This window comes from Leiobunum rupestre, chromosome 1, assembly GCF_980474605.1.
Source record: "Leiobunum rupestre chromosome 1, qqLeiRupe1.1.hap1, whole genome shotgun sequence".
NCBI classification, from domain to species: domain Eukaryota; kingdom Metazoa; phylum Arthropoda; class Arachnida; order Opiliones; family Sclerosomatidae; genus Leiobunum; species Leiobunum rupestre.
Genome location: NC_143384.1, coordinates 19,476,019 through 19,503,357, shown reverse-complemented (window position 1 = coordinate 19,503,357; position 27,339 = coordinate 19,476,019). Strand labels below are relative to the sequence as shown.

At 34.6% G+C, this 27,339-nt stretch overlaps 2 protein-coding genes across 3 annotated transcripts in view; both read left to right on the top strand.

Annotated features, from left to right (window-relative positions):
* Window positions 1-27,339, top strand: part of LOC149961270 (uncharacterized) — a 151,922-nt gene that overhangs the window by 66,746 nt on the left and 57,837 nt on the right. The window lies entirely within an intron of this gene.
* LOC149961271 (DNA repair protein SWI5 homolog) lies at window positions 2,998-9,261 on the top strand. Its single transcript, XM_090176419.1, has 2 exons — window positions 2,998-3,089; window positions 8,665-9,261. The coding sequence occupies exon 2, from the start codon at window positions 8,715-8,717 to the stop codon at window positions 8,967-8,969; it is 255 nt and encodes an 84-aa protein (XP_090032545.1). The 5' UTR covers window positions 2,998-3,089; window positions 8,665-8,714; the 3' UTR covers window positions 8,970-9,261.

Below are 27,339 nucleotides of genomic sequence, written 5' to 3'. Positions count from 1 at the left end.
ACTTTCTCAGTTTAAGCCTGGCACTTTCGCATTTTAAGCCTGGCACTTTCGCATTTTAAGCCTGGCACTTTCGCATTTTAAGCCTGGCACTTTCGCATTTTAAGCCTGGCACTTTCGCATTTTAAGCCTATCACTTTCGCATTTTAAGCCTGGCACTTTCGCATTTTAAGCCTGGCACTTTCGCATTTTAAGCCTGGCACTTTCGCATTTTAAGCCTATCACTTTCGCATTTTTAAGCCTGGCACTTTCGCATTTTAAGCCTGGCACTTTCGCATTTTAAGCCTGGCACTTTCGCATTTTTAAGCCTGGCACTTTCGCATTTTTAAGCCTGGCACTTTCGCATTTTTAAGCCTGACACTTTCGCATTTTTAAGCCTGACACTTTCGCATTTTTAAGCCTGACACTTTCGCATTTTTAAGCCTGACACTTTCGCATTTTTAAGCCTGACAAGTTTCACATTGTTAAGCCACATATTTAAGCCTGACAACTTCAAAATTTAAATCCTGATAAGTTTCCAAATTTTGGCCCGTAGTATGTTTAAATATTTTCAAGGCTGATAAATTTTCAAATTTTTAAACCTGATAGCTTTTAAAATTGTTAAAGCTGATAATTTTCACATTTTTAGCTTGATATATTTAATTTTTTTTTAAAGCTGATAAGTTATAAATTTTTAAGCCTGACGGGTTTTACAATGATCGAGCCTTCAAACTTCTAATGCAAACACAGTTTACACGGCAAAATTCCGATCGAAAAGTCTGCCTCGCACCTTTTATATAAATGTCTAGGTAATGGCACATTCCGGTAGCTACAGATGGCAGCACCATACACCGAACAATGTTTAATCCGTCGACGAAACCTTAAAACGAAAGTGATATATATCCGAAGTGACTTTTCGTATAAATTAAATAAATGCGAAACGGACGATAAATGATTTTCGGGAATTCCTTTCCCCCGTGCCTATCTCCTCCCCTTTCTCCCCCAGCCGAGCCAATTCCTACTAGACTGAATGCGTGTATTCTGCCCACTCCACACCTCCGAGAATCGAGTCGGTACGTTTGAAAGAAAGCAAAAAAAAACTTTTTCTTTTTTTGTAAACTAAATTACGAGATTAAAACTTGTCTCTGGAACCAATGTAAAGGTGTGAAAGCTGTCTTAACCCTATGACACAATAAATTCTCTAGTGTACTTCTTAACTCGTTATTTTTTCTTTCATACGTCTACTTTATTTTTTTACACAGTACTACATTTTTAATTACTATTATTAATTGCCTAGTTTAATTAAAGCGATAAGTAGCTGTCGTGGAATGTTGCTTTAATCTTTAACGTAATTATTCTGATGTTGGTTTTCTTTGAGTTAAGTTTGTTCTTTTTGGAGTTTATTATTATTAGTTTGGTCTCGTATCGTTTGATCAAATTGAGAGCCACTAGCTGTCTCGTATAGAAATGATTTAGAATGGGAATAAGGGTTGTTGATTTTATCGGATTTTTATTGATTTTTTTAAGGTTTTATGCCTGTTTTTCTTGACAAATTGATAACGTAAACTCTAGCTCAAATTAATCTTTATTAAATTGAATTATTAATTAATAATGAAATTTATTTGCATTTTCTCTAAATTGAAATTTCTACTTTCGTACATTTTCATAAATACTTTGAAGTATAATATGTGATTTAAATCAATGATATAAAACAAAATCACTTGATTTAAATCGCGATTTAAATCAATGATATAAAACAAAATCACTTGATTTAAATCTCGATTTAAATCACTGATTTAAATGAATTGGATTTAAATTCATCAATTTAAACAGCGTGACGACGTCTTTATTTTGGTCCTGGTAATTTTTATATTTAGTTTATATTTTTTTTTACAAATTCAACGTGGAATTGGCGTCGTTATGACGTCATTATTTTGAAATAACTATCCCCCTGTTTTAACGTATTTGAAATTTCAACTACGAAATGGTTGTAGAGAAATAACAAATGTTTTACCTTATTTGAAATTTAATTTACAAAATGGTAGTAGAAAAATCTAATATTTTAACTTATTTGCAATTCCATGAACGAAATTGTAGTAGAAATATCAAATGTTTTAATTTATTTGCAATTCCATGAACGAAATTGTAGTAGAAATATCAAATTTTTTATATTTTTTTTTAATTTAATTTACAAAATGGTAGTAGTAAAATCTAATGTTTTAACTTATTTGAAATTTCAATTACGAAATTATCGTAGAAAATCCATTAAATATAAATTACCGTCTCTTTAAATTAACGTGATACTGAACAATAGTATATAATTATTAAAATTATAATTTTAATTTCATCAAGTATCAAAAACGTGTTTTGTTCATTGTCAGACGATAATAATATTAATATTGGAAAATCGTCACCTTTGGGTTGCTTAATTGGCTGGCAAAATATCCGATTTAATTGGGGGACAAGCTTATTTCCAGTTTTAGTTTTAAAATTATCGCTAATTGGCAAATTTGACCTAGTTAATTGAGTTAATATCATTTTCTGCCAAATTCATAATTAATTTTAACATAATTAATTTTTCTTTAACATAAGAAAACCGGGTTATGTCGTTGCGAAATTATTATGTTATTAACATTTTAACCTTTTTAGGAGCCGTTAATGTAGGTGGGTATGTTTAGTCTTTTAAAATATCGAAAAATTCCTTAGCACCTATATTTATTCGAAAATCGTGGCTGTTTAAGCCTCGCGTGCATTTATAGCGTATAAATTTATTTAAATACGACCACCGGCTTTTATATGGGATAAATTAATTTGCATAATAACCTGGGAAAGTTGAAAAACGCCGCTAGCTAAATTTTACCATAAAGCGTTTTTCTTTTACGAAAGTTTCTTTTTTAAATTTTAGACAGACATAGTTAACGGTTCCAACGCGTTGACTTTTATTATTTTTTAAAAGTTTTTAAGTAGTCGACTTAGACCGCTGGCGTCATCTGGCGAACGGTGGATGAGTTACGCCACTATTAAAATCGCCCGTAAGTTGTGTCCCCGTACTCTTAGAATATTGCAAATTGTTTAAAGTCGGTTATTTAAAAGATATTGGAATTTATTTAAAGGTTAGTGCATTGTTTGTTATATCTATTATGTTTATTTTGGTTGATTTGGTTTTAATATTGTCAGTATATTGAGGATTATTATTATTATTAGTTTTTGAATCGTTGAGTTTTTTTCGTTTGAGTCCGCCATCTTATTTACGTTTTGCTACAGGCGCCATCTGTGGTCAGCATATGAATGAGTTTCGAACCTGTCTTTAAATTGTACATATTTATTTATATTATTTAGTATTATTTTTAGTATTATCAATTTATTGAGACAAAAATTTTAGAATCGTTGACATTCTTAGTTGGGTGTCCGCCATCTTATTTACGTTTTGCGCCATCTGTTGTCAGCATAAAGAATGAGTTTACGAATCCGTTTTTAAATTAGACATATTTAAATAGGGATGCACCGATATTATCGGCCTATTTTCTAATATCGGTATCGGCCAATATCGGCTTAAACGAAGCCAATAAAATATTTTCAAGAAACACTTTTAAAAATAAGAAAATTCTCGGTTAAATAACTATTGATAATATTTTATTTGATTGGCCGCGCCACGTACGCCAGACTTCAGAAGCTAGATCATACCTTTTTATTAGACACTGGGGGTTACGAGTGTAAACAAATAAAAAACCACGATATTGTGATAGAAAATATGTATCACGTAAAATGAAAAGAAACATATTCGGATATGCTCTTGCAAACTTTCATGAAAAATTGGAATAAAATAGTGCTCTGAACCGTCTTTTACAATGATTTTATCATATGGACTATACTGTTATGATAGATAACTTTGTTAATATCGTCCGATATATTGTGCAATATTACAGCCGATATTATCAGCCACGAATATCCGATATATCGGTTGTACCCATATCGGTGCATCCCTATATTTAAGTATTATTTTTAACATGGTCAATAGGTGATATTAGACAAGATGGCGACCAAGGCAAGGGGGTAAAGTAGGATAGCACGAGCTTTTCAAAATAGCGGCGATGATGTCACGAGAATACTCCCTATATTCATTTGGACATAAATTATCGAATCGTCGAGATTTTTTACGTTAGTGACCGCCATATTATTTACGTTTGGGCGCCATCTGTTGTCAGTATACGAATGGGTTTCGAACCAGTCTTTAAATGATAGTTTTGGAAGTATCAAGTCGAAGTCAAAGCTTGGAAAGGAATTTTCGACAGTACGTCCATTTGCTATCGATAATAGCGGTCGTAAAAAATAGTCTGGCCTGTGTGATGTGTTTTTTCCCCCCGCCATCGGCTGTCTGTTTTCATTTGTAGATCATCTGTTTCAGTTTGTTTTCTTCATGGGTTCTTTTTTACTATTGATTTCGTCCATAGACTGTAGTCATTTATCTTTCGGACTTAGCAACTTTCAGATACCCCCCATGCAGACAATCGGACCTGGGGGGACATACACCCCTCCCCCCCCCCAAAAAAAGAAGAAACGTTAGGTCGAAATTTCCCGTTTCGGAATTTACACACGTAGAAGCGGTCATCTAAAAACTGACCATTAGGAAACACTCTTTCCGTGTCTGTGTCAGGCTATCGTTTGTGATTTATACGAAGGGATTTTAACTTTGAAATTCTCCGAATTGTAATCCGGGGCGTTCGACGTTACTTTGCAGCGAAGCCCCGCCTTCGACAGCGGCCATTCGTGACGTGTTGGACTGGCGCTTTGGTCCCAGTGACGAGCGACGTCGTTACGCCTATTCGCCTTAGTTTCCGATAGAGAAAGATCGTAAAAGAATTTTTCCCGTCGAATCGGAATGTCGGAAATTGTTCGGTTTCTCTCTCCATCCGCGTGGGGGCGCTCTGTAGCGGCGATACTAGCGCCGAGATAAAGGCTGATTGATTGTCGTATGTAAATTGGTTTCTTTGTTGACTCACTGCCTTCGCTTTTGCCTCAGTATGTCGAAAAGAATGTTTTCGGTGTTTGCCAAGAATTTGTTTCTCGATTTCTACGAATAAAATCTCGCAATTCGCGATTGGAATTATTCTGAAAGGCGATTTGTGTCAGATTTAGCAACTAGATGGCGTAAAAGTGTTCCTGGGATTTTTATTTTGTTTTATTTTAAAAGGCGAATGTAGTTACTTGGTGTGAATTTTTCGTTTGAGTTTTTGATGAAAAAATTTACTTCCGATTTTACCGCCATTTTGTCTCGTTACGACCGCCATTTTGCCTCGTTACGACCGCCATTTTGTCTCGTTACGACCGCAATTTTGTCTCGTTACGACCGCCATTTTGTCTCGTTACGACCGCCATTTTGTCTCGTTACGACCGCCATTTTGCCTCGTTACGACCGCCATTTTGTCTCGTTACGACCGCCATTTTGTCTCGTTACGACCGCCATTTTGTCTCGTTACGACCGCCATTTTGTCTCGTTACGACCGCCATTTTGTCTCGTTACGACCGCCATTTTGTCTCGTTACGACCGCCATTTTGTCTCGTTACGACCGCCATTTTGCCTCGTTACGACCGCCATTTTGTCTCGTTACGACCGCCATTTTGTCTCGTTACGACCGCCATTTTGTCTCGTTACGACCGCCATTTTGTCTCGTTACGACCGCCATTTTGTCTCGTTACGACCGCCATTTTGTCTCGTTACGACCGCCATTTTGTCTCGTTACGACCGCCATTTTGTCTCGTTACGACCGCCATTTTGCCTCGTTACGACCGCCATTTTGCCTCGTTACGACCGCCATTTTGCCTCGTTACGACCGCCATTTTGCCTCGTTACGACCGCCATTTTGCCTCGTTACGACCGCCATTTTGCCTCGTTACGACCGCCATTTTGTCTCGTTACGACCGCCATTTTGTCTCGTTATTTCCTACTCAAAACATTGTAGTAGGCCTAACGGAATATTCGTAAAAAGATATGTTGATTACAATTACCAAAGATGGCGGATATGGGTTTTTTATTTTAAGGGGTAGGAGCTTACTGTTAGAACGTGAAAGGGATTGGAAGCAACGCTATATAATTTAATAATAATAAGAACCCAAGGCACCACCCTAGGCGCAAGTCATCTAGCGACTTCTAATGCCTTTAATTCGGGTGGCCGGGTTACAAAACGTAGGAGGGTGGTGGCAAGCGAGTTAACAAGCTCCCTACACTCACTATTACCGTTAACCTCTACAAGATTTTATGGAAAGGGGAAACCGAAAAAGGTGTAAAACCGCTTTAACCAGTGGGGATAGAACTTGCAAACTCAACGCGGAAGGAATGGTACCGGGTTTTGCCCCCAGTGCCACAAGCTGGGATCGAACCCAGCTCCTCTTGCTGCGAGGTGAAAGTGCTAACCACTCCGCCACCCCACTTGTTATTATTCTTCAGCTTACTTTATTAAATTTAAACAGGAATCCATACCTCTACTTGGAATGCTTATCCTGGCGTATCGCGTATGGTAAGATCACTCTGACGTCTTTGGCCCCGCCTACGAGAGATAAAATCCCCTCTGCGCGCGCTCCCCTCTCACGTTGTTGTTTGTTGAGTTAACGTAGTGACGTAAAAAAAACGTCTGCCACATCGATACGAAAATCTGCCGCGATAAGCATTCCTAGTAGAGATATGGATTCCTGATTTAAAACAGTAGTAAAAGAAATCACCACGTTTTGAAGTGGAATAGTTTCCAAAAACCGCCACCTCGGCGCTGACATCAAGCGTCGTTTTAACAGGGTTCGTACACGACCTGGAATACCTGGAAAACCTGGAAAAGTCAGGGAATTTGAAAATGATTCCCAATGGTCAGGGAATAGTCAGGGAAATTTAAAATGGTCCGAAATAGTAAGCGAATTTTAAAATGACCCCAAAAACAAATCCGGCAAATAAATTTTTGAAAAATGTATTAAAAATACATAATTAACATTTTTCAAGATTTTACCTCAAAACATAAATTTATTCTACAAAAATGGTCAGGGAAATTTGGCAATGTAGTCAAGGAAAACCTGGAAATGTCAGGGAATTTAATTCCGGAAATATTGTACGAACCCTGTTTAAGCTAAAGTTACCTCCCTATGAGAGAGGTTAAGCAGAGTGCTCTAGAAGTTTAAACGACAACGTCGAGAGTTACCTGATCATTATCCACGATTTTCTTTTCGCGTTTATAGAGTAATGGCAGTTCTACGTCACACGACGTCACCCATGCTTTTTCCTATTCATAAAAAATTCGCGCCCACAATGGCGGCCATGGCCAAAGCTACGGAGTGCTACTACTCTATACTTCGGAGTCTGAACCTTTTACAATATGAAGACGGCGCCATATTTCTGTCGATCTAATGTGACACGTGTGGTATAATATCTATATAGCGTTTATTTAAAAATACTAAATATTACAATTTCCCTGCTCAACAAATCGAGAGATATTTATGGCAGGTGGTTCTTGTTTTAGCAACGTTTAAATTGAAATGCTCCAAGTCTTGTACATTAATGGCGAAAACAATGTTTAGACAATGCTATAATATAGGGTGAAATTCGACTACGAAGACATATTTAAAGTAAAGCAGGGTACACGAAAAAACTTGACGAGATTAGCGGTAATAGTGAGTGTAGGGAGCTGTTGACTCGCGTGGCATGAAGGGCTTGCCACCACCCTCCTACGCATTGTAACCCGGCCACCTGAATTAATAGCTTTAAAAGTTGCTTGATGATTTAGGCCTATGCTGGTGCCTTGGGTATTAGCCTAGCTGATTATTATTATTAAATGTTTGTCTTTAGACAATGCTCACAGCCATACATAAGGCGCCTTTTAGTATTGGTTAAACACTTGTTTATTTTCGGCATGTACCCGGGCTAAATTTCTAATTGTAGCAGTCAAAGTGAAATCACTCTTAACTGATTTTGAAGTAAATTAATTTTAAATTTAAAATTAAAATTCCCGCTTAACCTCCATATTAAAGTGTATTAAATACAGTAAATTTAGAAGAGCTCGATAGTCCGTGGCAGCTAGAAGCAACAAACACAGCACCCCACACAAGGAGAATGCAACCCGTCCAAAGTCGTACATTTTCTCGCGTACATTCTTCATTGGTTAGACGCTTTAGCGCCTGCTGCCGTCGGAAGAGGAAAATTCGGAAATTGTCTTCCCCCCGCCCGTAAAACATTCAGCGTAAAGGCTCGTCCAATGAAATTTGTACACAACCCTGAGTTGGCGTGTTTAAAGGCTAGCTGCGTTCTCCTTGTGTTTGTTGCTCCTAGGTTTCAATATACGCCGATTAAATAAAAATATATACAAGGATCAAGAAGCGAGTTTACATTTCTTCCGTGGTTTATCGAAAATTGTAAGAAAAGCTTATTTTAGCAAAATTGCGAATTTAAGGATTTTCTCCTGGTAATAATATTGCCAACATGAAGATATAAAATGTGTTTGTTGCTCCTAGGTCTAGAAAAATTAAAGAATTTTGGGTGGTCTTGATTTCTTTGGCTGCCAATTGTAATCACAAACGTCTAGATACTCCCGACGTTGACGTTTAAACTTCTAGAGTGTCCCGTTTAACCTCCGTATTAAGTGTATTAAATACAGTAAATTTAGGAGAGCTATAAAAATAAAGCATTTTGGGTGGTCTTGATTTCTTTGGCAGGCAATGGTGACTCGGGTTTTGAGGTAGACAATCACTCGGGCCAATTTGCGATGGGGGAAGAGGTGGAGCGGGTCAAGGAGCGGCTGACCTTTCTGTTGGCGGAAGAGGCGCAACTGGACGCCGAGATCGTCGCTTGGAAGTCGGAGGGCTTGAAGGAAGAGGAGTTAGACTGGCACATTGACAAATTGCACGAGTACAATGAACTCAAGGACGCCGCCCAAATGTTGATGGGCCGTATGGCCGAGATGGAGGGGACCACGACCAAGGAACAGTACGACAAGTACGACCTCGACTTGGAGGACTAGCTCGGACATCTTGACCATGAACCTTTTCGTTACGCGTTCCATTGACATTCATTATAAACGTTTTACTGTGCTCATAAAGTTGGATTGGAATTCAAACGTTGGGTTTTGAACTTGATACGAGTTCGTTTCGTTTTTGGAACAGATTTGATACGAGTTCGTTTCGTTATGGAACAATTTTGATACGAATTCGTTTCGTTTTTGGAACAGATTTGATTCGAGTTCGTTTCTTTATGGAACAATTTTAATACGAGTTCGTTTCTTTATGGAACAATTTTGATACGAGTTCGTTTCTTTATGGAACAATTTTGATACGAGTTCGTTTCTTTATGGAACAATTTTGATACGAGTTCGTTTCTTTATGGAACAATTTTGATACGAGTTCGTTTCTTTATGGAACAGATTTGATTCGAGTTCGTTTCTTTATGGAACAATTTTGATACGAGTTCGTTTCTTTATGGAACAATTTTGATACGAGTTCGTTTCTTTATGGAACAATTTTGATACGAGTTCGTTTCTTTATGGAACAATTTTGATACGAGTTCGTTTCTTTATGGAACAGATTTGATTCGAGTTCGTTTCTTTATGGAACAATTTTGATACGAGTTCGTTTCTTTATGGAACAATTTTGATACGAGTTCGTTTCTTTATGGAACAATTTTGATACGAGTTCGTTTCTTTAAGGAACAATTTTGATACGAGTTCGTTTCTTTAAGGAACAATTTTGATACGAGATCGTTTCTTTATGGAACAATTTTGATACGAGTTCGTTTCTTTATGGAACAATTTTGATACGAGATCGTTTCTTTATGGAACAATTTTGATACGAGTTCGTTTCTTTATGGAACAATTTTGATACGAGTTCGTTTCTTTATGGAACAATTTTGATACGAGTTCGTTTAGTTTTTGGAACAGATTTGGTTACGACTTCGTTTCATTTTTTAAACAAATTTGGTAACAATTCATTTCGTTTTTGGAACAGATTTCGTACCAATTCGTTTCAATTTTAGAACATATTTCGTAAAAATTCGTTTCAATTTTAGAACAGATTTCGTACCAATTCGTTTCAATTTTAGAACATATTTCGTACCAATTCGTTTCTTTTTTGGAACAGATTTCGTACCAATTCGTTTCATTTTTGGAACAAATTTGATACTAGTCCATTTCGTTTTTGAAACATATTTGATACTAGTCCTATCGTTTTGAAATAAACACAAAACTATCATTTAGGAATTATTTTATTAACATTCCATGCTTAAAAAAATAAATTTTGTCGTTCGTTACATGTATAATATGAATTTCTTGAATTAAAACTTAATAATATTTGCCGTTTTTAAGTTTGTGATTATGACATAATTATTTTCTTACGGTGGACAGACCAGTTCCTAATTAAAATAAAAAGAGGGGTACCGTATTACCGACTCCGCGCTACGTACCAAAAGTAACCAAAACACACAAAATAGCCCCCCTCTCGACCCGTTTGTAACCCTAATTCAGTAAACTATAATTAGACTAACCCGGAACCCACAGCTATTGAAATAAAATAATAATTAAAACACAAATTCAATTGTTAGAGAACTAGTACGCGGAATTCATTAAAAATATGATAATAGAAAAAAATTAAAACTCGTCTTGACATTATATCAGAAGTAAATAATGACCGAAGTTATCGAAATAGCGCTCAGAATCGGAGGGCGTTTTCCTTATGAAAATGATGAGAAAATCGAACAAAAGCTAATTTCCATCCCCGTCTTTTGACGCGATAAATTGCGCTTGGGAATTGTGGGTATAGCTATTCTATGTATAAAAAATGACTTCATAAAACAAAAACTTTTTTTCGGCATAGGAGCGTGCAAAATTTAAAATTCGAGGTATGTACTGGGTTGCCACAGTACCTGGAAAACCTGGAATTCCTGGAAAAGTCAGGGAATTTGAATATGGGTATAAAAATCGGGGAAAAGTCAGGGAATTTTAGAAATTAGTCTAAAAGTCAGGGAACCTAATTTCGGTTGCAAATAGGAAACTTGTACTAAAATATATGTTAAAAAATACCAAATCATGGCACAAAATAAGTCAGGGAAAATCTCCGGAGATGGTTAGGGAAAACCTGGAAAAGTCAGGGAATTAGATTGTGTAAAAACTGTGGCAACCCTGTATGTAACTTCATAAGGAAAAAGCCTCCAACACGGGGGAGTATAGCAGTATGATAACTTCGGTTCATCTACTTTTGATTATATCAATAATAAAATTTCAACAACAACTAGTTTATCAATTAAAGAAGGTCATGATAGCTCAAAGGCAACGCTAAATAAAAAAAGAGTAATTAAAAATGTATTTGTGACTTTGTTAATTAATCAGCCAGACTTGATATATGCAAAATAATATTTCTCAACTCTTCCCTCTTTTGCAAAACACGCGTCATTAGAGCTTTTGTTAATGACCTAAATTTTAGCAGCAACCCAAGGCTTAGTGAACGTATCTTCGCTTCGAAGTCATGTCAGGTCTTCGGGTTTTTGGGAGGAACGTTTCTTACGGACTAGGGGGACCAATGAGATATTTTTGGGGAAGAGCCGAAACCTCTCCCGGCGTCCTCTAATGGGATCAATTTAGCAACAGAGTTCATTTGCACTCCCTTTCGGCCAAGCACCATTCAAATTGATGCGGCTATTTGCATTTTGCATGTCGCCGTAAATGAGCCTTTTCCAGTAGCGCTTCCTTATTTAAATTTGCCCGTTTTTTGCCGCAATTTCGAACCTTTTCTAGGTTTAATAATAGACCATTTTCGCGGTGTCATTTAAGGCTTCACTGGGTGCGTCCATTTTGTACGTTTTTAGCGTACTTTGATGGTATAAGGTTTGACGTAAAGGGGCTTTTTGGGTTTGATGAACCTCATCAACTGTTTTACGACTCGCTATATTGTTGAAAGTTCGATTCTTTAAGTACGTCCTTTTTGGAGGGGAAATCAGTATTTGGTATAATGGAGAGTTTTAAGTATTGGTCGATTTTTTTCGGATGTCTTTATTTAAGAAATTTCAGTGGTAAATTTGAGTAATTCTTAAAAACATCACAGAAAACAAAAACACGAATTTATTCATCCTATATCTCAACTGAATTCTCCCACAATACTGAGGTACCCTGAAAAGGTCGGGGAATTTTTAAGAAGTAATGGAAAAATCAGTTAATTTAGAGTTGGTATCAGGGCTGTTGTTTTCTTAAAATTAATTTGAATTGAAATGTTTTTTTTAATGGTTTCATGCCTGTTTTTCTTGACAATTTCATTAATAATTTGTGGGCAGCAGTAATGTAACCTAAAATTTAAATTAAGATTAATTTATATATTAATTAAAAATGAGTCGATTTAAATTTATCAAAAAGTCGGAAAAATCTTAAAATAGGAATTTGAATCTGGAAATTTCAGGGTTGGCAAAAAAACGTTTTTTTTTCTTAAATTGATAAAGCCAGTATAGATTTACCCGGATAAAACAGAATGAAACCACAATTAAAAAACTCTTATATCAAGCAGTAATTAATATTTCTCCTAGTGGTTTTAGCCTTAGATTAAAATCGAAAAGTTTTAGATTCGTACTTTCGTATAGAAAGACTCTTCCTATTTAAGAGGTTTTCCCCGAGCTCTTCGGTTTCCCCTTCCATAAAAACTTGTTTAGGTTAACGGTATTAGCAAGTGTAGGGAGCTGTTGGCTCGCGTGGCATGAAGGGCTTGCTACCACCCTCCTACGCATTGTAACCCGGTCACCTGAATTAATGGTTTTAAAAGTCGCTTGATGACTTAGGCCTAAAGTGGTGCCTTGGGTGATTAGCCTAGCTGATTATTATTATTATTATATTTCATCAAGAATGTATTTATTATATTTAGGAAGAATGATTATGTTGCGACAATCGCCGGGCACGTTGAACGCCTTTCCCCCGTCTCGCGCGGGAGGAAAGACAAAACGTCACCGGCGTTTGATTTCCATCGCGTTAGGTGACGTAAATTTTAAGCAGCCAATGAAATACCGGGACTATTCGTTTTATTTTAAGCGGAGGAGCGTACTGGGGGGACCAACGGGTGGATTGAGAGAAAGGCTAAAAACCGTCTCGACATAGACATTCTCCCTAGGTATAAATAAATACATTCTTGATTTCATTCGAAAAAAATATTATTTCGTTTGTTTTAAATTATACTTTTTACCATGGATTTTTCTAAGTGGATAAAACCAGGTGGTTAAAAATGGTCTGGCTGGCTCTTGCCAATCCTGGATACGTTTATTTAGGAATAAACGTTCTTATGACTTTTTAATTTGTCTGTAGCAAACGCTAGATTATAATGGCAACCTCGGAGAAGCTAACGCCGTTACGCCACCTAGACTCGTTAAGGTAGCGAATGAACTTCAAACTACACCTTACGGAGGGTAAAAAAAATAAAGTGTACAGGCAAGAAACAAAACACGATATATGATCTCACGTAACAATCGTAAAAACGGAACGTTATAAAATAGATTCTCAGAGTTAATCCCGTTCTTCGAAATAAAACCGTAGAAGTCACGTCTAGAGGGGGTTAAAAACTGGGCCCGATAAAGCGTCGAGTTCAAGGCTTAAATAAAGAGGCCTTGGACCCCCGCTAAAAGCGAAGGAAGCCGGGGCTTAGCAGACTCTCCTTTCTCCCGGCTACAGTTATATTGTTTACGACTGCCTTGTTCGTTCCAGCGCTTTGCCAGCCAAGCGGAGAGAGGTCAAAAGGTTGTTAAGGCGCCAGGGTGACTCGCGCCACCCCCCTTACAGCGCCTTCCTTCCCCCATTTGTCTTAAGCACCCCCCCCCCCGCCTCAAGATAGGGTCCTCCCTTCTTTATCCATCCGAATTTAAAGGAGAAAAGATAAATCGATGCTCGGGATGAGTGGGATGCTAAGAAGCTGAGGATGCGGGGATGCTGATGATGATGCGGACGATTCAGGACTGTCTATTAGTTACACCCGTTGGCTGCTACCATCCCTCCCCCTTCCTACCCGTTACTAAGTGACGTCATTTGTTCCTAGGAAATGTGACGTCGTTAAATATCGTCAGAAGTTTATTTATATATATTTTTACACCAGGGTTGCCGCCTAAGGTCAGGGAAATTAGGGATAAGTTAGGGAATTTAAAAATTGGCCTAATATTGGCCAGGGAAAGGTCAAGGAGCTTTAAGAATCTGGAAGAATTTTGATATTGGGAATTTAAAAATTAGCTTAAGGTCAAGAATGTTTTAAGAATCTGAAACACTTGGATAATGGGAATTTTAAAATTAGCTTAAGTGTCCGAAGAAAGGTCGAGAAAGTTTTAAGAATCTGAAAGACTTGGATAATGAGAATATAAAATAGGCCTAAAATGCCCGGGGGAGGGTCTAGGAAATTTTAAGAATCTGGAAAAAGTATGATAACTTACATTCACTCCCAAAAGTGGATGATGACGGCTTACGTTAAAGGTCAAATAATTTAAATTAATCCAGAACATTTTATGATGGTGACCTAAAATAAGTAATATTTTTAATTAAATTGAAACTGAAGTAAATTTATTACCGTCTGATAAAAGTAAAATTAATATTAAAGTCAAAATTTGTCTAATTTGAAAAAGGGAAATATCTTTAAAAATTATCAGGAAAAAGTCAGTCAATTTTAATCTGAAAATATATTGGCAACCTTGTACAAAAATGAAATTCTCCAGGTTCGAAGAAATTTATACTGACCACGGATTTTCCTGATACTTAAAAAAATCAATGTTACATGTTTGAAGCGAATATCATTATCAGAATAGGGAGATTTAAATTAAGCTTCCATATAGTTCGTTAGTTAATTCAACATCCATTTCCTGGCCTTAGAAGCTTTTGTTAGCTGTATTACCATATGTCTCTAATACTATTTTATAAGTATGACACTTCCTCTTCATCAGATGCAAACATTTTTCTCAAAGTACATTCCCTGACCCTTGAAAAATTGCCAATCTTGGTCGTAGTTTATGTTATTTGTATTACCCTAAGTCTACAATACAAGTATGACCCTTACTTTTCTCCAGATGCAAGATTTTTCTTGAAAAATATTAACAACATATTATTTACTTATTTACAATATTATATTATTTATTTACAATATTATTATATTACTTATTTACAATATTATTATATTACTTATTTACAATATTATTATATTACTTATTTACAATATTATATTATTTATTTACAATATTATTATATTACTTGAACCTTTCTTAGTCTATGCAGAGAGCTTCAAAGTGTGGCCTACTAGCCCGTGGAAGTAGGCTGCAACCAGCGCAAAACCAAGCAGCAGGGAAACCCGAACATTAAGGTTTGGGTTCGTGTTATAGGTAAAAAAGGACTTTGTAAACCAATGGAGGTAACTAGCGTAAAAAAGTAAACTTAAACAGTATTTAAAGTCCCAGCTGCTTGGTGTTGCGGTTGTTGCAGCCTACTTCCAGGGGCTAGTAGGCCACACTTTGAAGCTCTCTGGCGCTCTTTTCACTCCTCGTAGGAAATTGGGGGGAAAAACAGGCATACTTCTCAACTCACCCCCTACAGCTCCTTAACATTTTTGCATAACCATTTGAAACAACCTGTATTACTTATTTACAATATTATTAAATTACTCATTTACAATATTATTAAATTACTCATTTACAATATTATTAAATTACTCATTTACAATATTATTAAATTACTTATTTACAATATTATTAAATTACTTATTTACAATATTATTAAATTACTTATTTACAATATTATTAAATTACTTATTTACAATATTATTAAATTACTTATTTACAATATTATTAAATTACTTATTTACAATATTATTATATTACTTATTTTCAATATTATTATATTACTTATTTACAATATTATTATATTACTTATTTACAATATTATTATATTACTTATTTACAATATTATTAAATTACTTATTTACAATATTATTAAATTTCTTATTTACAATATTATTAAATTTCTTATTTACAATATTATTAAATTTCTTATTTATAATATTATAAACTTATGTAATTACGAAACCTTTCTCTGACAGCAGTTGGGATATTTCAAATCTTTATTTACTCTCACAGGAAGAAACCTCAAAATAAACATAAATATTGAATGTAACACTAAATGTAGCGTAGATCTGAAATTTCACCCTAACCAAATAGGTTATATATCAACAACCAAAAAGTCTGGGCTCCAATATACTTTCAAAGTTAAGCGACCCCCCCCCCCCTCGTATCCCCCGTAGTCTTTGCAACATTAAAAATGAAGTCATTTCTTCTTGCCACCGACGCGCCATCTAGCTGCTATTTTAGAAAATTTCCTAAAGAGTAAATTTAGCGGAACCCTCGCCCTCCCTCCCTCCAGGAGTCGCTGGTAGCGTTTGAGGTTATTAGAAACACCTCTCTCCTCCCCAGCCCGTTTTTCCCTTTCTATCCCCGCTCACTTTGTTTCGGGGGAACCCCCGTCTCGTGTCTCCATCTAGTGGGATTTTCAAACAAAAGCGTCGGGATATTAATACGGCGTGGATCCGCCGAAAACCTCTTGATTCCCTAATAAGCTCCGAAAAGACAAAAGAGCGCCATCTAGCCTCCCGCTTTGATGATGATGATTATTATTTCCTTCCTAAGCCTTGGCCTTGCACTTGGCCGTAAGAATGCCGGCGTCCTGTGGGAGATTGTAGAAAATAGCTACGTTTGCCATCTCTCTCAAATCGCTTTTCTTTATTGTACGAAATATGACGCGTTTTATGTATCACCACTGTGTAGAGTTCTCATTTGGAATTTCTCCCGCCGAGTATATTATCAGACTCGGTTTTTTTAGGTTTTCTTTTTTAGGATATTAACATTTATAAGGGTTGCTCGAGCAAAGAGTATAAAAACTACGTAACCTAGAGATATAATGACGGTTGAAAGCAGTAAAGGAAGTTGTAGCAACCGGGGGGGAAGGCACTCAGTGAATTTGCACTTCAAATTTCGGTACCGCAGCGCCACTACGGCAGTATTTAGTACAATAAATAATAAAACCAGAGAAAAATGGCAGTTACGGTGTTGCGGAGGTGCTAAATTTGGCATTTTGGATATTTAATTGTCTAATATCTGTCAATTCAAAAAAGTGACAGTAATTGGTTACTGTTTCGTGATTTTTTTAGTTAGAATTTGTGGATTCGTTGTTTCGGTGTTTATTTTCAAAAAGTGAAGAATAAGGCGTTTGTTCTCTAACGTTGCCAAGTCCTAAAGGTAACTAATTCCTTAAGGAATTTTCAAGAATGTTGAACTAAATCAAAATGATTGCCACTTAAAACTGCCGTAGTGGCGCTGCGGTACCGAAATTTGAAGTGCAAATTCACTGAGTGCCTTCCCCCTCGGTTGCTACAACTTCCTTTACTGCTTTCGACCGTCATTATATCTCTAGGTTACGTAGTTTTTATACTCTTTGGCTCGAGTGTTACTTTGTTGGGATCCTTTGCAAAATTATTTTATCCAAGCTAAAATATATTTATAAATAAATAATTAAATTTTTGTTTTAATGAAAGTTCCTCAATTCTAAAGGTTGGTCCAAATTATATTAATTAAATTATATTATATTAAATTAATTTCGCGTATTTTATCATCCAAATTATATGGGACTTATGAGTTATAAACAGGGCAATTGATTTGAAAAAAAGTATTTATGTTATTTAAATTGGATTTTTTATTTTTATTTATGTTTATATATTTGGTGCCTTTTTCTTCTTGGAAAATTAATTGATTGATAATTCATAAATATAATTATATGGAATTATAGGTGATTTTCATTAATGATATTTCTTAAAACTCATTTGATTTGTTTAAATTGTGATATAGCGCATTTAAATTAAATTCATTTAAATCAAACGAACCTGGTTCTGAATTTCTAAAGAAGAATTGGTCCACTCGATATTAATATAAAATAAGAGTTGGTCTAATTTATATGGAATCAAAATAAGTTTTTGATTAATTTCTATGGAATCATAATAATTTTTTAATTTCTATGGAATCACAATTTTTTAATTTCTATCGAATCACAATAATTTTACCTAATTTCTATGGAATCACAATAATTTTAATTAATTTCTATGGAATCCCAATAATTTTATCTAATTTCTATGGAATCACAATAATTTTACCTAATTTCTATGGAATCACAATAGTTTTATCTAATTTCTATGGAATCACAATAGTTTTATCTAACTTCTATGGAATCACAATAGTTTTACCTAACTTCTATGGAATTCCAATAATTTTATCTAATTTCTATGGAATCAAAATAATTTTACCTAATTTCTATGGAATCACAATAATTTTACCTAATTTCTATGGAATCACAATAATGTTATCTAATTTCTATGGAATCACAATAATGTTATCTAATTTCTATGGAATCACAATAATGTTATATAATTTCTATGGAATCACAATATTTGTTATTTTCTATGGAATCACAATAATGTTTTAATTTCTATGGAATCACAATAATTTTTTTCTATAGTTTAAAGACTTTTTTGTCAAATTTCTATGGAATCAAAAGAAATGTTTATCGAATTCCTACGAAACCTAAAAACATTTTTATCGACTTTCTATGACTGTTAAGAACTCGGATTCTAAAGAACGCGTTATTTTGTAAATCATTTTCGCGCCGTACACGGCAACCCTAGCGTCATCTATCGGCCACTAACCGAACTAAAAAAGGCAATATATAATCTCCTTAACACGGAGAAAGTCTCCGAAACTCTCGAGATAGGCTTTACTCCGGAGTACTTACCGTATAATCAGATTCTTATCAATTTCTATTGTTATGAAAATGTGTTTTGGTGGCGCTCTGGTCAGTCCTTTAAAGGTCTGGTAATTTAGTGGTACTTCGTGACGTCGAAAACCCGGATGGGTGCGATGGTCGTGACGTACTCGTCGAGCACAAAATAAAAAAGTTTACGACTCCTCAGCGGTTCTAACCCCAAATTTCACTTTACCGCGCATTAATAGCACGCTCTAATCGTTAATAATTATACGGAATCGTGCCTTTGTGTTTTGGCAGCCCTGCGCTGGCTAAATTTATTTAATGCGTTTTCTATCGGAGGTCCGCTTACAAATTTAAGGGGAGGACAAATTCGATTTTGATCATCGTAATTTTTGGACGCGTTTTAGACTAATTTTTATTAATGACTTTTAAAATTTTAGTTTTCACGTGTTTTAAATCCGGTTATATTTAATTTCAATTCAATTTATCTATAAATAACCATAGATTAATTTCCTTACTATAATATTTAACTTCACGGTTTTTATATACATTGTATATATTTATTTATTGCGTTAAAAAATCTTTGAAGTATTTTGAATTTAAAGCAGAATTTTTTTAATAATAATTTAATATCTTACTATGTATTTTTATTTTTAAATTGCTTATGATTTATAATGGAATAAAGTCAATAAAATTTAAATTATTCAAGTCAATAATTTGCCAAAAATACAATAAAAATTAAATAATTCCTGACTTAAAATTCGGCAAAAATATAATCCTCCCCGGCGGGGAATCGAACCCCGGTCTCCCGCGTGACAGGCGGGGATACTCACCACTATACTACCGAGGATCTGGTATGAGAGGCATTATTCTCTCTCCAAATAGCTAAAGAGATAACGTCTACCCGAACAAAACCTTTTTTATTCCGTATCGCGCATGCTCGTTTTTTGCTCCTCCCTAAAAACTTAGAAACTCTCTCGCTCACAGAGAGATGGCGTAGTAGTCGCACTCTTTTTTTTTCGAATAGTTCCCAACCACTTCGGTAGATGTCGTTACCATCTTGTCTAAATGATTGAATAAAAAGTTAAAGGCAGGACGCGTTTTTTTTCAAATTTTTTTTTAACATAATGATTTTAATTGAGGAAGAAATTGTACCTCAATAACAATAGTACCATTTAAAAGGTTTTTTGTCGCTTTAAACGAATCGTTATATGAAAATAGGAAGTGGTTAAAAGAATTTTTACATAATAATAGTAATTTGTGTTTTCAAACCGTTCTGAAAACCCGACGAAGGGATATTTTCATGGAGTTCAAAGGTCAGATTTAGTTCAGTATATTATCCCTTTGTAGTGGAGCAAAAAAAAAGAGAAAGCCAGGGAAGTTTCTCTTGAAAGATATAAATGCTCTTTTACTAACCGCTGCTGCAAGGTTATTGACCACCGGAATGAAATGACATATGTAATCATATTTTTTCTTCTTCCGAACATTACATTTCTTTGCGTAGTTGTGAATCTAGTTTTACGAGCTTCTCCTCTTATGAGCCACGAGCGAACAATTTTATCTGTTTAAATAAAGTAGCGGGTTTGACAACTAGGAATGTTTTTGAAATTAAAATTTAATTTGTAATTTATATTAATAGATAGATTATCGACACTGGTAATTTAATGACTGTTTAAGATCTCTAGACTGGTTTCTGTTTTTTTTTGGTATTCAATTTTAAAGGATGAACTTTCATATTTATGTTGAATCGAGGCTTTTCAAATTTTCTGATTGGCGTTAGTTACGTTACAAACAGCTACAAAAAATAGTACAATTTTTCGCTGTAGTTTCTACTCACTTCAATAAATATTTGCTTAAATTATAAATTTAACAATTAGAATTATTTTCTGTAACGATAGGCTCTACAAAAGGCCCAAAGCAATATTAAACGTCATTTTTTTTCCATTTCAGTACATATTATAATTAATATAATCATAGTTTTTATACAAATATTTACGCACGGCTGTTTGACTTAAAAAACCATTTGATAGTTTTATAGACGCTGATACTTTGAAGGTAAATTTAGACACAGGTGTTTCGACACCCTACAGGTTTTTCTTCTTTTTAATCTGATGATTCGAAGCTTGTCTCGTTTCAATGTTATTGTCAGATTAGGCTTAGGAAGAAGTTTTGACGGTTTTTTTGCACGCCCGAGTCAGTCAAAGATATTTAAGGAAAAAAAAACACTTTGATATTGAAGGTTTTTTTTTGTTAAATTCTTAAGTTCGTCCATAATATACCTAGTGTCAGCGTTGCCTGACGTACGATAATTATCGTAGACATCGATAATTTCGAGCTAGTTTTTGACACGTACTAATAGTCTACTACTATAGTACGCATTTTTCGATATATTTTTTAAATTGGCTGGAAACTTGAAAATTGCGACTTTTAAAACATAAGTTTTAATTCGGTCGAACTTTAAATGTTGTTAAACTTGTGAAATCAAAATTTTTAATATCAGTATTTCATACAAAATTTAAATCTACCGCTGGTTTTCAGGCATACGATAATTGTTTTCTGAGATCGATAATTCGATAATTATTTGGCTCTGGTACGATAATTAGAGGAATTGGCAACGCGGCCTAGTGTTTTACATGGCATATTATACAGTTTTAACACACCACGAAAGTTTTACAAACGTGAACTTCAGAACCATTTAACGTTTTTCTCGTTTTCAAATTTTTTGGATTTAGACGTCAGCAATATCTTTAAACTTACAGTGGGTTTCGAAATTTGCAAATTTCCAATTATCAAAGTAATTTCTGAAATTATAAACTGAATTTGAGATTGCAGAGCTCAATTTTCGTGTTGATTTCTAGGTTTTTTGGGCTGATTTTAAATCAGTGGGGAAATAACTTTCAAACCCAACGCAGAAGGAGTTATTCCGGGTTTTCACCCAGTGCCACAAGCTGGGATCGAACCCGGCTCCTCTTGCTGCGAGGCGAAAGTGCTAACCACTCCTCCACTCTTCAAACCAGGCCATTTTTGGGGGCTAGCTTAACCTCTCTCATATCGGAAACTTTCAGATATTGTTTGTTAATTTTACAGAGCGCAAAAAACTATATTTTCTAAACTTGTATCAGGGAATTTGAAAATGTTTCCAAAAGGTCAGGGAATAATCAGAGAATTTGAAAATGTTTCCAAAAGGTCGGGGAATAATCAGGGAATTTGAAAATGTTTAAAAAAGGTCGGGGAATAATCAGGGAATTTGAAAATGTTTCCAAAAGGTCAGGGAATAATCAGGGAATTTGAAAATGTTTCCAAAAGGTCAGGGAATAATCAGGGAATTTGAAAATGTTTCCAAAAGGTCAGGGAATAATCAGGGAATTTGAAAATGTTTCCAAAAGGTCGGGAAATAATCAGGGCATTTGAAAATGTTTCCAAAGGGTCAGGGAATAAACCGGGAATTTGATAATGTTTCCAAAAGGTCAGGGAATAATCAGGGAATTTTAAAGTTTAAAATGACGCCCCAAAAAATCCGGCAAATAAATTTTTGAGATATGTATTAAAAATATATAATCAATATTTTTCAAGAGTTTACTTCAAAACATTAGTTTATTCTACAAAAATGGTCAGGGAAATTTGGCCATTTGGTCAGGGGAAACCTGGAAATGTCAGGAAATTTAATTCCGGAAAATTTGTACGCACCCTGTACTAAGAATAAACAAGGACACGTGATGGCAATACGTACCCAACCCACTTCCATAAAATGATTTATACGTCATATTTCGTTACTCTAAAATCATCAGTTTACTTTTAAAGAAATCAGAAGCTATTTTTCGTGAAATATTTTGAACCCGCTCTGTGATTATATTTCAAACTATGACACGGGTCGTAGGCCCAACGTGGTAATATATTCTATAATACAGCCGATTCCTCCCACGGCCCACTTGCAAATGTTTTTTAAATTCTCGAGTGGGGGCCTGTAGAGGTCGCGTTAAACCTATCCATGGATCCCACGTGCTTCTCCCGCTATAAGGGGATTTATGACGAGACCTCTGCAGGAATAAATGTTTTTCACACTGATGAAAAAAAACTAAATGGTTCCAGGCAGGACGAAGTCGTGTACGTTTGTGGGTGGCTCGTTTTAATACTTTCGTTCTGCAAGAATCTATTTCATTTTGACTGAGAATGACTATCTTGAGATACGGACCATGGTCTCGTTACCCCCTTAACACGACAGATGACGTACGTTTTAGGGAACCAATGAGATAGCGTGCTGATTTGATTGATTCGTAAGGGGAGGAGCTTACTGTTAGAGCGTGGGGTGGATTGGGAGCTAATCTAACAATCGTTCTCAATTTACAAGGGGAGTACCCGAGTTGTTAATTGCCGATTTTGTTCAAAGTCGGGCGTAATGTAGACCTATATGAGATATGAAATTTCCCAAAAGGAGACGTTGCACTACCCATTCGATTTGTCATGGCAATCGAAAATGTTTTTGACCACTTAAAACAGATAAATCTGCATTTAAAAAAGCATGATTTTCTCGGTTCCAATTTACCCTAACGTGATGAAATTTACCTAAATGTGGTCCAAATTACCCATTTCGTGATTTTCAAAAACAAATTTGAAATTTTTAAAATTTTCGTAACCGAGAAAATCCCATGCTTTTTTAAATGGAGATTTTTTTGTTTTAAGTGGTCAAAAACATTTTCGTTTGCCATGGCAAATCGAATGGGTAGTGCAATGTCTCCTTTTGGGAAATTGCATATCTCATAAAGGTGTACATTACCCCCGACTTTGAACAAAATCGGCAATAAACACCTCGGGTACTCCCCTTGTTAGTCATTCTCTGTAAGTATTAATACATGTATTCTTTCTCCCGCTGTGTTCCTGTTTAATGTTTAAATTTGCCAGATTTGAAGGGGTTTTTAAAGGGAGGGTTGTATTAAGTTGATTGATATACTTATTTATATTTGGAGAAGTTTCAAGGTAAATTGTGTTGTTGTATTCCAATTTCGTATAAAGCGGCTGATTTTTTGGTAACCTAAATAATTCGCTTTCTTTTGGCGTTGATAATGATGAATTTGTTTACGAAAACTTCTTTTATAGTTTCACTTTCGTTAAACCTCGTGCTTCAAGTGGAGGTTAATATTTTGCACGTGGGCGACCTTTTTTTAGTTGAAACTTTAAAGGTACCCCGTTTAAATTTTTGTGGCTTAAGGCAATTGACGAATGAAAATCATGTGTACTGATCATGTTTAATTTTTTTCGGCGTTGTCTGATTAAAATTAAGTTATTTTTCTAAATAAATCATTGATTTAAATCAGATAAGAGAGAGGAATACAAAAAGTTTCAAAAAAATAAGTTAGAACTCAATTTCAATACTAAGCAAATCTCAGAAAACTGAATTGTTAAAAATTAATTAAATCTAATTATCATTTAATTTTAGATTATGTAACCGATAAATTCAAAGTTTTCATGAAATTAGACTGGAAAATAGCCAGTACTTGTTTAAATAGGAATTTTATTTATTGATTTATTTTTATATAAAACAATTAAAATTTAATTCGAGAAATTCGGGTTTAAATGGAGAAATTCGGGTTTAAATGGAGCAATTCGGGTTTAAATGGAGAAATTCGGGTTTAAATGGAGCAATTCGGGTTTAAATGGAGCAATTCGGGTTTAAATGGAGAAATTCGGGTTTAAATGGAGAAATTCGGGTTTAAATGGAGAAATTCGGGTTTAAATGGAGCAATTCGGATTTAAATGGAGAAATTCGGGTTTAAATTAAGAAATTTTTTAAACCTTTACACCTTTACTATGGTAACCGGTCAAATATCGTCAAAATATGAAAGTGCAAGAAAACATCGCGTGTTTCTTAGTATTTAATATCAAAGTAACCACTGCTGAATATACATAAATAACTTAATTACGTCGAGAAAACCAGAGACTGAGTAAACTGGTTGAGCCCTCCAAACCACTTCCGTAAACAGAACTTAAAGGGGGGGAAGGAAGTGGGGAAAAGCGAAACTTATTTTTAAAAAAGAATTAAATTTTAATTTCCCGGGGAATCCGCGAGCGCGATTTCAAACGAATAACTGGAAATGGGAATTTTCAGTTTCACGGTTTCTCAAAGGCATATCAAGATAAGATAAAAATTCCCCGAGAAAAAAGGTAACAGAGAAACGCCTTGAATTTTACTTTTATGGGTATACTAATTAAATTATAACGCACGCGAGCGGTGAAATCGTCAGTATTACACGATTATCGTTGCCCTGGAGGTGTTGAGCTGGAAAAAAATTCTGTTTTATCAAGATACGCTGTAGAATATCTACCTCCCCCCCATAAAAGTGTTCCTTATTTTAAGGATTTTTTTAATAACGTCCCTGGATAGTTCAGAGTACGTCAATGAAATAAAATTATTTAAATTGTGCAGGGTTGGCTGATTTAAATCATGATTAAAATCAAGATTTAATTCAAATGTTTTTTTTTAAATCATTGAAATGGAGGAATGCAAAATGACAAAAAAATAGATTCTTAAAAAAATGAAATACATAGAAAATCTGAGCAAACTAAAATATTAAATAGTAATTAAATTATTTAAGATTTCATTTAATTCAAGATTAAATAAGTGATTAAAAAAGCCATTAATTTTATAAAAATCAATAAAATAAAATAAAATAAAATCAGATTAAAAAAAAATATCGATTAAATCATTGAAATGGAGGAATGCAAAATGACAAAAAATAGATTCTTAAAAAAATTAAATACATAGAAAATCTGAGCAAACTAAAATATTAAATAGTAATTAAATTATTTAAGATTTCATTTAATTCAAGATTAAATAAGTGATTAAAAAAGCCATTAATTTTATAAAAATCAATAAAATAAAATAAAATAAAATCAGATTAAAAAAAAATATCGATTAAATCATTGAAATGGAGGAATGCAAAATGACAAAAAATAGATTCTTAAAAAAATTAAATACATAGAAAATCTGAGCAAACTAAAATATTAAATAGTAATTAAATTATTTAAGATTTCATTTAATTCAAGATTAAATAAGTGATTAAAAAAGCCATTAATTTTATAAAAATCAATAAAATAAAATAAAATAAAATCAGATTAAAAAAAAATATCGATTGATTTGATTTATATTGAAAAAACCCAAAAAGTGGCAACTCAAAAAGTAACCTCTAAGAAAGGGTCTTGAATTTTCAAATTTTAATTTACATGTATGTATTATTTATGTTAAAGTTATAAACATTCACCATAAGTAACATAATTACCATAAGTTTGCCAGGTACTATTATCCCAACGCCAATTCTCAACTAATAGTTTGTTTCAATATACGCCAATTAAATAAAAATTTATACAAGGATCAAGAAGCGAGTCCTCTATATTATTGGTTCACAGACCAGTCACCCGAAGAAGGACTTGTATCTGCGGTGGTACTGTCAAACGACGTGCCATTACTAGCGCCATCCATCGGTTATCAGGCGAAACTTCAAATCAAATTAAAATGGCACCTGATTCTGCTCGTGTATTGTTCTGAACCTACAGAAACGATACAGTAGCCACGTAATGTCGCTCTGTAGGGAATGCATATCATATTGGAGTCAGTATTTTACTATTGAAGTACGGGTCCTTATTTGTGTGGTTGTGGTCCATGACTCGTTCTACTTGCTTACATTTCTTCCGAGGCTTATTGAAAATTGTAGGTGAAGCTTATTTTAGCAAAATTGCGAATTTAAGGCCTAGGTTTTCTACTGCCTGTCACCATTCAAATTTACTTTCCTTCCAAACAAATACCCTGGTGGTAGGCCAACGTGTTCTGCGGGTAGCCTACCACCAGGGTATTTTTTCTTTTTAAAGGAAAGTAAATTTATACGGTGTCGCGGAGTAGAAAACCTAGGCCTTTAAAGATTTTCGCCTGGTAATAATTCTGCCAACATGAAAATATAAAATTATCCACTTGTTAATACGAACTGTCGAGTTTTCTGTCTAGAAACTTCCCACATTTCGTACTTACGACTATCACTTTACTTTTGATATACCCTAAAATGTTGCAAATTGTACAAATACGCGACAATTTATCAAATGAATTTCATCGAATAAATTACCTTGAAAAATCCGATCGTTTAATAATATCGTCGATAGGGGGCGCTACGGAAGGTCGTCATACGCACGCGATCGCTATCAAAACACCCTATTCTCTAGGAGAAGACAGGAAAGGTTCGGATTTCGGCTTTTTCCAGCGGAATATTTAATATTGTGGTCGAAAACTAGTTTTTTTTCCATCTTCTTTCCATTAATAATTATTACCTTTACCTTAAATTAGCCGGTGGCGATATACGCCAGCCAAATCTTTGAAGTCATTCAATTTTTGGGACCGAAAATGACGCCGAAATTCCGAAATATTTTTTTTTGCAATATATATTTTATATAAACGCCCCCTTTAGGGAAATACCCCAACTAACGTGGGTTACATTTTGCGCTCAATTTTATATATTTTTCGATAATTATTGAAACATTGCCAAAACGGTTACCCTTCCTTTAAAGGTTATGACATTGATTTTTTTTTTCATTTTATCTTTCAATTATAAAGAAATAC